Genomic DNA, 12,961 nt, shown 5'->3' with positions numbered 1-12,961 from the left:
ACAAAAATACATGAACAAAGCTTTCTTATATTTCAAAAATCCAACGATATCTCGGTCTATTCTTGAAATGGGGACAACTGTTAACAGTCTTCTCTAACAAAAATTATTTATCTTACGGTAGCTATATTTGTAGAAGGAAAAAACATAAAGGATATGCAACCATTAAGTCTTCTTTCTTCAATTTTTCTAGTAGTAGAGTAAAGTTGTCTATCGAATACAAGCTTTTAAGTAACTGTTAATAATACTAGCTCTGAAAATCAAAAATTAGTTGCTGGAGCCCCATAGGACACAATTCTAGAACCTATCAATTTGCCTAGAATACCTCGATGTATCGCCAAACTTCTAGAAGCATTTACGAGATACAGAGTGATCCAATTAAAAAAAAAAAAAAACTACGGTAATGGAAAAGGTTTACTTTCTTGAGATTCTTCCCTTTAAGACTTTTCATTTTCTTTGAATTTCGGACTTATGAATAACTGATTCATTTTTTTTATTAAAAAACTAACAAAATAATTAATTTTTTTTAAAATAACAACTAGACTTTTTCTTCACTTCAAAATCAAAATCAGAATAAACCAAAAAAATAAAATAAAAATCATTAAAATAATATCTATAACAACATTTTAAATGCCATTTTTAATGCCATTTATATTTACACATAAAAAAATTCGATGTTTTCTTCTTTCCTCGAAATTCCACTTTATTTACAAATCAGAACTGTAAATTCTTTCCATCACAGCACTGATTTAATTTTTTAAAAATAATTAAACAAACAAAAATTTGTAATAATGCCTATAATTCGGTTGTAGTTTCAACAATATTTCTATCGTTTAAATAGGAAAATCCACCTAAATGTGAATAATCTTTTTTCTCTCGAAACATAACATTTTCATTTGATGGACTTGTGTTCATGTTATTTCCTTCATCGTCCGACGCTCTGGAAAAAGTAAGATAAAAATTTGTATTGACGACATTGATAAAATTTGGGGTTCTTGCACAGTTAGTATTTGTCAATATTATTGATAATAAATTGAACATAACTACTATACTGCATATTTAGTTTCCGGAAAAAACCAAGTGTTCTGAATATTCACGATATCATTATGATATGATCGCGTGAGCAAAAAATGATATCGACTTACTGAGGAGTTGATCGAAGCGCGAACAAAAAATCATGTCAACTTCGTTGAGTGGTTGATTGAAGTGTATTTACGGCAATATGATCCGAAAAGAATTTCATGACATTCGGTCGATTCGCTTCGAGTCGGAGTTTTTATTTTTTTAAATATATATAACTATTTATTACGAAAAAATGCTGGGAAACTATTCGCGTGGACCTCATGGGTCGTACAGACTCTACCCACGGCTTGTTCAGTACTGATTTTAAAATGGATGCCGAATAAGTTGTAAATAATGAAAATAGAGCCTAAATGGCCAAGCGGTCTAAAGCGTTAGTCTTAGAACGTTGGTCTATTTAGACTTAGGTAGCGGGTTTGAATCGAAGCAGCGGCAGTGTGAACAATTTATAATTAATGGGAGTGCAGAATTGATCACATTGTCGCCACTTGGATAAGAACGAAGTAACCGACTCCACCCACATCAAAAATGTAATTGTAAATATGTTTGTAATTGAATAAATAAAGAGTAACAAATAATGATGTGGGTGGCCTCTGTGATAAAGCATATGTCATAAAAACGGAAGTTAAACCCCATTATTAAATTAAAAAATAATGAAATACTAATGACTGTCAATGACCTACTTAATTAAAAAATGGTAACGAGTAAAATACTGCGTTAGGCCAAGATTGCAAAAGACTTCGAAAAATTTAATTTCCTAAAATTTTTTGTTCGTATTTTTTTACGGGACATTCTATTTCAAGTCTTAGACATTAATCGGATAAGATATAGAATTTTGATCTTACCTATTATGATACAAAGGATTTAAGATTGGTATTTCTTGATTTAAATTATTATGTTGCATGTTTTTCGCATTCTTACGTTGCAACGTGTGACTCAAATCCATTCCACTACCAACAACACTTGAAGCACGTGCTGTTGTCGCTGTATCTGACTCAATTGGACTATTTTGACCTAAAAAATCAAAATCAATTAGTAAGACGGGTATAATATCTCATGAACGGTTTTGAAAAGCTGATAAAACATACCTATACTATCATTATTATCCTTCGTAATATAACTAACATTATCTAAGCTAAATGCATGATTTTTACTGCTAAAATCTAATTGTAAATCGTTAAATTCATTATCTTCATCTAACGGTACTGACATTTGTAATACTTGTGTTTCATATTCTTTTAAATTTGGTTCAACAAATACCGGATCATATCGGGTTGGACTTGGTACAATGTACGATCGTTGATTGGACATTTGTTCTTTGAATGCTTTATATCTGAAAACCAAAATTAATTTATTGTGTAATTTTATAACTCATAAATTAAAAATTTAAGGAAATTTCCGAAACAAAATTAGGTCTGGGCGAATGAAGCGATTTTGATTTTTTGTGTGTTTGAAATGTAATTTAATCAAGCGTGTCCTTAGCAATGTTTCAAGAAAATCTGATCAGTCGTTTAAAAATCATCACTTCTTTTCAAACAAACAAAAAATTAACATCGATTCATCTGTTTAGGATTCACAATGATATAATAGAAACACAACAATTTATGTTGTAAGACCTTAATCAGGGTAACTATTTGTGACAGAGTACATTGAGTCAATTGTTACCTCAGGACCTTTATCAGATTTTGACAATCAAACTAACTATCGAACATCAGAATGGAGGGCGAAAACAAAAAAAAAAACAATATCTATCCAAATGACCCCGCAATATTAGATAGGAAAATGGCTTATTTATAGTACCTATGTGACTAGGAAAATGGCTCTCTGTGAAGCTTTTTCAAACCGCCCCCAAAATGTTCTTCGGATTGTTCTGATCAAAAGCTATCACAGACACAAAATTTGTTAACGGATAGTTTTCGAAATACGGGCTTTTAATGCTACACATACTTTATATTTATATAGCTCGTAGCTCGAAAACTACCGTGAAAAAAACTTGGACTGAAAGCCATTTCCAATCTAATATTACGGGGACCTTTGCAAAAAATGCAGGTTGTTAGTGATTTGGTTCATTATGAATATTATTCGAAAGGACAGATGACTAATAAATAATGGTAATATTAGTATTTGGCTGCATTGGAGCGTTACCTTTCAAAACTTTCTATCCGTAGTACTGTTTGGATCAATCGAGTCTATGAAACTATTTTCGCAAAAATTGCAGAAAATTATTTCGGAAAGTGTTCACAAAAATGTTTTGAAAGTTGGGTAAAAGGTGGTATTTGTAACGACAAATTGCAATTTACTTTAAAATCATTCATGTTTTGGTTTAAAGTCTAAATTATCACAGTTTGAGACAATTGATTTTAACATACTGATCACTTCAAAGTATGACTTATATGGCTTTAATTAAGGTTCTTATCATCTTTAGTGCGTAAATTTCTTGCCGTTTGTGAAAAGTTTCCGATTTCCTTAAAAAGATACGGTGGAATTAATCATGTTATTCCTTGGTATGAGATGGAACGGTGAATTTAAAGTTTAACGGAAAGACACGATGCCACACTTAACGCAAACTTTTGGACGTAAAATTAAATTTAAAAAACTGAACTTACCTAGACCAAGATATACAAATATAAATAATTCCAGCTATTCCCAATATAAAAATAATACAAGCAATAACAATCAACGCATACGGGAATACATCATCATACAACGCCACAGCCGCTTTAATTTTATTTTGTACCATAATCGGTTCATGTATATTGGATGCTGTATATTTCACTAATCCAGTAACATCAAATGTTATATTATCCATGGCTGATTTCTCAAATATTGACCTATATAACAAACACAAAACTCACATTAATTGTTAGTAATAATGGTGAAACTCTACATATAATAAATGTTTTATATTTTAATTAATAAAATAAAAAACTAATACAACACAAATTAATTATTATGTAAAAAAAATTGAATAAATTATCATTTTATAACGTAATACGTCATTGATTTATAAGAATTATTATTACAGATATAAAAAATTAGAGAAAGTATGTTTGCAAATCCTGTGTTTTTTATGGTAAATAGGTATATAAAGAGAACACCTATATTTGGTTAAATCATATTTTGTAACGCCATGAAATATAATGATCAGAAAATTAAATGATACTTTAATACTTCAAAAAATCATAAAAAAAGATCAATCCAATATAGCTCCACCTAAAAAAAGTTGAATGACCGATCCCCTGAATACTAAATTTTATGAAAATCTTTGGAGCCGTTTCGGAGATAAAACGACGTTTTCTAACAATGATACCTAGCTAGATCGATTTTTTGTCCCGAAACCCCCTACATACCAAATTTCATGAAAATCCCATTATTGATGTTCTTAACTCCATTCCAGTATACTGGTAATGTTGATTTTACGACTAATTAATCGAACAGGTAAGAACTTTTCTGTTTCATTCTTTTGTGATAGGTATAGTAGCTCCTAAACGGATGAACCGATTTTGAGTTTTTGTTTGTTTGAAAGGAAATTTTATCGAGAGTATTAGCTATGTTTCAAAGAAAATTTACTTAGCAATTCGAAAGAACATCGCCTCTTTTCTAGTTGGTTGGATACGGAACCCTAAACTGGCACTTGAAAAAATCACAAGGGTATCCAAAGAGTTTAAATATTAGTTTAGGTAATGTGGAAATCTTTTGTTTAGCTGATGATTGGAAAATTGGTTTAGCTGATGACCGTGGAACAAATTGATAATCTATGTTTGTTCATGATTGCCAACGTCTGTCTCATATACATGGCACTATTAATGATGATAGAATACGGAACCATAAACTCTCAAACAATGCAAAGAACACTTACGTTCAACTTAATTTTCAAACAAAAAAATCAGAATTGGTCCATCCGTTTAGCTACGATGCGACAGACACAGAGATACACAAACGTATAACACCCCTTTTGTTAACGGGGGGTTTCAAAATATTTGTAAGAATTACCAAAAATCAACACAACACAAATAATTATCTTGACACATTGATTTTGCTCTGATTGAAAAAGCTTACAATTATTGTTGTAAGTTACACCCAAATTTTAACAAACAAATAACAATTTTCAAATCCATATTCAATAAAGAACTACACCAAATGCACTTAAGTTTATTGAAAATAACATGGTTTTCAGACAATCAACCGTGTAATGAAGAAAAAGAAAACACGCAATTAAAATACACCTAATTACAATATTTTTATCGCAAAACTATTAAATAATTTTGTGTTGATAAGGCTTTAATGCAATTTTAAAACATGACTATACCTCGTTTAACAACATTTCACAAGTAATTTTATCACTTGAAGAATTTAGTTCACAGAAAAAAAAAAACATAGAATTTAGATCATCCAACTCACCTTTGAACACGACTATGATTTCGTTGTAAAATAATACCCGTTTCTGGATCAACAGCATAAAACCATACATCAGTTGCCAATGGATCTGTTTCTAATGATCCATTCACATTTACATATTGACGTGCAGACATTCTTTCAATACCAACAACCAACCCAGAATGTGATTCTAATATATCCACAACGGTATCTTCTTGGCCGGACATTACATCGGGTTTAGCATCACCCATTACCAAAACCATTCGATTTATATCAGATATTAAGTTAATCTAAAATAATTCAATTCGAAAATATTAACCATGAAAATTAATTTCAAATAGATAATTAAACTTACCACTACGGGAGCTGTTACTGTATTAAAATCCATGTCAGAATTTGGATTGTCACGTGCTTCAACCTTAAACCGGAATGGTAGTTCTGAATCCATTACACTGTCAAATGTTTTCTTCGTTTTTATGATTCCGGAGGTTGGTTCCATTGTAAAATATTCGTCACTTTTTTCGTCGTTGCTAATTAACTTGTATTGAATTTTACCAAATTTTCCACTGTCATTATCGTTTGCCTAAGAAAATCAAAACCAAACGAACTAAGAAACGAGTATTGTGCAATTTCGAGAACTTTATAAAACAAAATTTTTGCCTGGATTTTCTGATTTTATTTGAATGTGGGTAAAAAACAAATATTTCATTAATGCGAGTTATTAGCTGATCGGACAAACCTATCTAAGGGTTCAAAAAAGGAAAATCTCTATTTTAATGAGCAAAAATTAAGTTATTGAACTTTCAATCCTAATTAATATTTTAAATCTGAAAGTGACTCTGTCTGCCTATCAGTTACTTTTTCACACCCAAATCGTGGAAACAATTTTGGTGATTTTCGGTTCAGAAATAGATGGAAAAAAATGAAATACAACTCTTAAAACTACTCTTTTCAAGCTCATATTCACGCGTAATGAATCCCCCCCCCTCTACAATGAATCAATGATTCACTAAATGAATAATTTAGTGAATTAATTAAAATGAATTGAAATGTATAATTATCGCGAGGGAAGGGGAGCTAGTATCTCCATAAATGAGTAACAATTATTTAGTTAAACTAGCTTTCTTTCAATAATACATAATTTTTCAAAAGTTAAAAAAGCTTACTTTTACTTGAAGAACTACAGAATTCACACTAGCATCTTTTGACAAAGCTCCAAAATAGGTACCATTTTCGAACGAACGTTTGTTTCTTGGGAAAATAAATTCTGGTAAGTTGTCATTTACATCCACAACAGTAATTTTAATTATTGCTGAACTGCGCATTGGATTTACTAAACCTTGCAAGGAATCTAATTGAATTTCCAACTCATACATTTCTTTGCTTTCGAAATCCAGCGATTTGATTAAATATAGCGCACAGTTTCGTTCGGGAGTTATATTAGCCGTAAAAAATTCTGAAAAATTAAATTCTTAGTAAACTGAAATTTAAAACTTTAAATAATTTTTATTTCACCAAACGTACCTTCGTCATTTCCAGCGGCAATATTACATTTCAATGGAATATCAGTGTGGACATGATTATTTAGGATAGTGAGTGTTTTAACCAATGAACCATTGGCAGCATTTTCAGGTACATTAGCTGTAAAAATATCATCAGCAAATGCTAAACCAACTTCTGGTGGTACAGTCGCAACATGCCGGACATAAACTGGTACGGTCATAACAGATGATAATTGTGGTTCACCCAAATCATATGCTCGAATATCCACCTTTAAAAAACATCAAAGTTAGTAACAACGTGGGTGAAAATTTTAAATGAATATTTCTACCTGATATTCACTGTCCGTATCTTTTCGTAAATCATCCCGTACTCGAAGAACACCCGTATCCGAATCAATTTGGAAATATTTATTTGATTTACCACGACCAATCAATTCGTATCGAACTTTATTACCCGGTGCTGTTCCATCAGAGTCGGTTGCAATTAAATTAGTGACAATGGATCCAATTTGGGCTTCATCATCCAATGTAATTGGACGTGGAACTGATGTAAATACTGGAGGAATATCATTACGATCTTCTACGTCAATTATAACTTTGGTTGTTGCTCCTGAACCATTACTTTCATTCTCCAAAGTACCGATAATTAAAACATGCTGAATATCTCGCTCATAATCTAAACCTCGTAACGTGTAAATTTCTCCGGTTTTGGAATCAATTCGGAATTGATCTGTAGGTCCTTGCCTTATTACATATGTAATCTTCTTAACCGAATCTGGATCATCAGCCTAAAAATTAAGTCAATATTGTTATTAATAGTTATTAAAATCGTGGAAAATTTTAAAATACTTACTGTAACTTGGATCACAAATGTATCCGGCATATTTTCAGGAACAATCGCTGTATATTCTGTTCGATGGAAGACTGGAACTTCGTCTTCGATATCAATTACATTTACAGTAACAGTAGCAGTTGCAATTCTTGGATCTGGAGCACCATCTTTTGCCGTAACAACAAATTTATACTCACTTTCTGTTTCATAATCTAATGCAATTTTTGTAGTTACATCCCCACTCTCGTAATCAATGGCAAAAGGAATGTCGTCTGGTACATGGTATGATACAAGAGCATTAATTCCTTCATCTAAATCAGTCGCATGGACTCGGCCCACTAAACGTCCAGCAGGACCTTCTTCAATACGGAATTCGTACGGTAATCCTTCAAATTCCGGATTTTTATCATTGATGTCAGTAACTTTTATATTAACTGTTGCTGTACTCGACAAATGGCCATTATCTTCGGCTTTAATTAACAACTGATAACGTGTAAGATCTTCACGGTCTAATTTCCGACGTACTGAAATAACACCATTACGATCACCAATACCAAACTGCCGTAAGTCGTTACCAGAAATTATCGAATATGTAACTGGATCATTTTCTGGATCGACAGCCTAGACATAAAAAAATTTAGCACAAAACTATAATTAAATATTTAAAAAATTAGAAGTTTAACTTACAATTACTGTTGCCACAGTGGAATTAATCGAAGCACCTTCGCTCACTTGCACCTCATACACTGGTTGCTGGAATTCTGGCGCTTTTGTATTCGGACCAGGTAATACAGTAACTTCAACAATAGTTTGACTATGTAATCCACCACGATCTGTTGCTTGGACAGTGATACTATATTGTTCACCAGCACTCACTTTACCAGTTGTTTCAATTATACCACTTTTTGGATCAATTGTGAACTTTTTCTGGCCATTGTTTGATACATGATAAATACTGTAAGTAATGACTGCATTTTCACCGGCATCATTGTCAGTTGCTTCAATCTATAAAATAAATTAGAAAATATGTATCGTAAAGTAGTGATATATTTGGGAAGTTAATTTTTCGTTTTGCCTCGGAGGATACTTTACTAAATTTTGTATTCAAATTTTTGACCGTCAATATCTTTCGATTATAATTATACATTGTGCCTAGAGACCAGTTGGTTAAGACACTTGCCATGAATCCAAAAGACCAGGGTTCGACTTCAGGTCTATGTGTATTTTTCAATTCTCTTTAACCAACTTTTATACTTTCAATAGGCAACATATTTTAAAAATAATGCTTTAACGTAGAAAGTACCCTGTTTCCTTAGAAGATTAGGATCTTTTTGACAATTATTTTCTAATGCAAGAATCTGTCAAAGACTTCATTCAGTAAAACATGCTAGAGCCTGCAAAATCATTCCTGTTTCGAAAAATAAAAAACGAATTTTTTGATTCATCAGTTACGGAAATCGGTTCAATCAGTTATCGGAAATTAATCATTATTCGATCCAAGACTGGAACACTTTCCAGTTTTCCCGGCGTGGTACAAGCGATAAACTGGATAAAACTTAACCAGTCATCATTTTACGGCTATGAGGGAATGCATTTTAGAATAGAAAACTTTTTAGACAAAGATTGGTGAATTCTTATCATGAGAACCTTGAATTTAACTTCGACTTTCAGCAATTTTAACTTAGGTTTGTACCTGTTGACGACGGATAGAGACTTATGGAATCTAATTTCAATCTTTGTAATAGCGGAAACAAGATTTTGATTCTATTTTATTGTATATGTGATTTTTCTAAAAGTTTCCATCCTTATATTAAAAAAATGTTTTAAAAAAACGGAAAAGGTATACATCGTACGGAAAAGTATGAATCAGCTCTTTTCAGGGGAAATAAAATTTTTTTATACGGGGACTTCTTCATGGTCAAAGAGAAGTCGACTTGACACTTAGATGTTTTATGACATATTTTTGTAGAAAATTATTATTCTTTGTTGCAAAAAATTTCATATTCCATTACGTTTTCGAAATATAAGAGCGGAAACTTCTTAAAAATCACCCCGTATATTTATAAAGAAAGCTTATAAACTGTAAAATTTATAAACTTTAATCGAAGCTGAATTTAAAAAAAAATTAATTTCTCATGTTTAATTATATTAGAAAAAAATTTCAAGCCCATAAACAATAATTATTGGCAAAAAAAATCCGCCATAAATATACACAAATACCCTAAAGGTTTTTAATAATTTCATTTATTAAAAACGATAATAATCGGGATACTTTATTATTATTAAATTTATAATTTTAATAAAATGCAATTAAAATACATGTAATAAATAAAATAAATACTCTCTTTCTTACCTTTATTACATGACGTTTAGCATCACCAGCTTGTATTGTAATTGGTGAAATCATAGGTAAATATGGTGCATTATCATTTATATCATTTAATGTTACGATTAATGAAAGAGGGCTACTTGCAGCAATACCAGCTTTCTCTCGTGCAACAACCTATAAATTTTATTAATTTTATTATATTAATAATAATTATAATTATTAAATTTATAATATACGATTCTTATTGATTTATTGAGAATTGATTCTTTTAGGACCTGAAGACATATTTTAAGGAATGTATACAGAAGTGTGCGATTGTTACTTTCATTGTTCGAAAGGTTTTTTACAAATCTAGGAACTAATTTTGAATTATGAATTTTTATATGTCAATTTGATACAGATTTTCGTATAACACATTTTCGAAGATATTTGCAGTTACAGAAAATTTGCTCCTTGGCAAAAGACATACTAACAAGTATATGCACCAAATTTCGTTTTTAAACTTAAAATGCAAGATGATCCCAAAGCACATTATATTGTTTGGAACTAGGACACTACGGATTTAAGTTTTGGTAATGGCAGTTTTTTTTTTGAATTTTGTAATTAACGTACGACAATGAAAAAGTCGTTGCATGAAGGTTTTTTACTTTCGCCTTCACGGAAATTCGCAAATGCGAATAAATGTTAAAAATAATGGATTTCTGTTACAAAAGATATGTCTGACAAATAGAGGAAAAAATATCATTATATAAAAAATTAATTAATTTAAAAAATCAAAAAACCCGACTGCGTTATATAAAAACTGAAAATAAAAACAAGTCCAGTAGTTTACATAGCGACTTGAAACGACCATCACCCATTATTATTGGAAAGATTTGAGTTAGTCTAGATTTTTAAATACCTACTCAATCATACTTTACTTAACATAGTATTTAATAATACCTCTTTCTGACACAGTCGGGTAATTTTTATATTCCTAGTGTCACTCTTACAATTAACATTAAATTTAACGATGCTGCTCAATATAAAATCCATCAAACTGCTAAGTCTACACTCAAAAAACATAACCTTCCTTCTGCCGCAGCCGAGTAAAAAGCAAAACATATTTGATTACTTACTTGAAACCGGAATTTTCCAGGACTAGGTGGATCTCGATCCAAATGTTCATCATTCACAATTAACACACCCAAATTATTAATTTTGAAATATGGGGTTGTTAATTCAAATTTGTAAATTGGTTTGGGATCTTCTGGACCCTAAAAAAAATTATTACAAGCATTAATATAAAATTATAGTACGTACATTGGTAGTCTGGGAAGACTATAGTGGCAATATTGGTACGTTTAAGGGGTTGAAAAGAACTAGGAGATAGAGGTAGAAATTCTGCTTTGAAACCTTCTTCTCACTTCGATGCATTAATCTCTATCTGTTTTATTGTGATATTCGTATTATTATTTTGTTGACTACTTATGCTGCATTTAATGTTAACACGATCACAGATGAAGATGAAAGAAGAAAAATACTTCATCTTTCATAAGATCTACAGATTTGGCATTGCTCAGCGTGTGAAGTGCATAACAAATAATATTGTTTTTATTTGGTAGATATGAATGCAATTTTTCTTAAAAAATTTGATCGGGTTTGAAAAATCTGAAGCGAAAACAAATCACACATTCTAGTCATAAACTGTCTAGTGCGAATCGATTGACATGAACAATAAAATATATACCAAATAAAAAACAATAATAAATCGAATAAAACACATTGTCAGTATTGTCATTATCATGACATGACATGCACAATATTATATGCCGGGTGTTTAAAAATTCTGACAGTAAGGAAGATTTACTAGCATCAAATCGAATGAACAAAGACATCTGGCATTCCGAATCAACACTTTAGAGAGTTCTGTTATTTTTGCTCGAAAATGTTGAAGCTGATTTGAATAATGTTTTAGCTGATTTAAATAATCATTCTCAAAGCAGTATGATTGGATAACTGCAAAATGGCTGCAACAGTGGTCTGTCGGATACGGAGACATTCCAGGAAATTGTGATGCCAGCGAGTTTGCAAGAAATGGCACAAGGCTATCGGACACAAGCATCAATAGGCATCTGGGAGTACCAATTGTGAACTGCAATCTGCTCCTGGATGAGGATCTTAAGAATGGTCAATCTTAGATGGATGGAGAAACGTACTTTGGGTACTATAAGACAGATATGGACTGAGTACAATTCCGTAGGCGTTCCGAAGATCATATATCTCTTCAAAAAAACCTCTATAAGAAAAGTCATTGAGACTATTACAGGATACTGGCTAGGCGCCTGGCATGACTGAGCCTACCAGTGCATCACGATTATTGCAGGAGCTGTCACAGTGGAGAAGAGGAGGAAATGATGTCCCATCTTCTTTATCTATGTCCAGCTTTTGCCATAAGGAAATGAACTCTTTTGGTTCAGGCTCTTTGTGATGACCTTTTCAACATGAAGTCAGTTGGCTTCAAAGTAATCCTGCTATTCTTAAACAGCTCCGAATAATTCATGGAGAAGTCGTAAGGGATGGGACAACCTTCTTTTCGGTATCACGACAGATCCTATAGTCTGACTGTGTCCACCCCAACAAAATTTTACTTTGTATTTAGTATATGCACTCTGAGTTATGTAGTTTTGGAGATCTACGATTGAAGATCGCATGCTCGCTTATCCCATCAATCATGATTTATTTTTTTCCACAAATTTTTTCTTTGATTGTTGAGGGCCCCAGACACTACTTTAATCCAATCTAACCTTGGTCTGTATGCTAAATGAAACTAAAAGAAACTTTAGTCAGGAATTTGCACTGTAA

The 12,961-nt window shown here is 31.6% G+C and overlaps 1 protein-coding gene across 1 annotated transcript in view; it reads right to left on the bottom strand.

Annotated features, from left to right (window-relative positions):
* Positions 1-792: 792 nt before the first annotated feature.
* LOC123293007 (cadherin-99C) overlaps positions 793-12,961 on the bottom strand; it is a 182,991-nt gene continuing 170,822 nt past the window's right edge. Inside the window, exons 10-22 of the mRNA XM_044873722.1 lie at positions 11,236-11,373; positions 10,142-10,291; positions 8,476-8,793; positions 7,810-8,409; positions 7,286-7,744; positions 6,979-7,225; positions 6,621-6,910; positions 5,810-6,037; positions 5,479-5,744; positions 3,684-3,908; positions 2,166-2,410; positions 1,923-2,091; positions 793-937 (exon numbers count right to left, since the gene is read on the bottom strand). Coding sequence (XP_044729657.1) covers positions 793-937; positions 1,923-2,091; positions 2,166-2,410; positions 3,684-3,908; positions 5,479-5,744; positions 5,810-6,037; positions 6,621-6,910; positions 6,979-7,225; positions 7,286-7,744; positions 7,810-8,409; positions 8,476-8,793; positions 10,142-10,291; positions 11,236-11,373 — 3,480 coding nt within the window. The remainder of the gene's footprint in view (positions 938-1,922; positions 2,092-2,165; positions 2,411-3,683; positions 3,909-5,478; positions 5,745-5,809; positions 6,038-6,620; positions 6,911-6,978; positions 7,226-7,285; positions 7,745-7,809; positions 8,410-8,475; positions 8,794-10,141; positions 10,292-11,235; positions 11,374-12,961) is intronic.

Source organism: Chrysoperla carnea, chromosome 2 (genome assembly GCF_905475395.1).
Source record: "Chrysoperla carnea chromosome 2, inChrCarn1.1, whole genome shotgun sequence".
Classification (NCBI taxonomy): Eukaryota; Metazoa; Arthropoda; class Insecta; order Neuroptera; family Chrysopidae; genus Chrysoperla; species Chrysoperla carnea.
The sequence above is the reverse complement of the archived record's forward strand: the minus strand, read 5'-3'. Positions and strand labels throughout refer to the sequence as shown.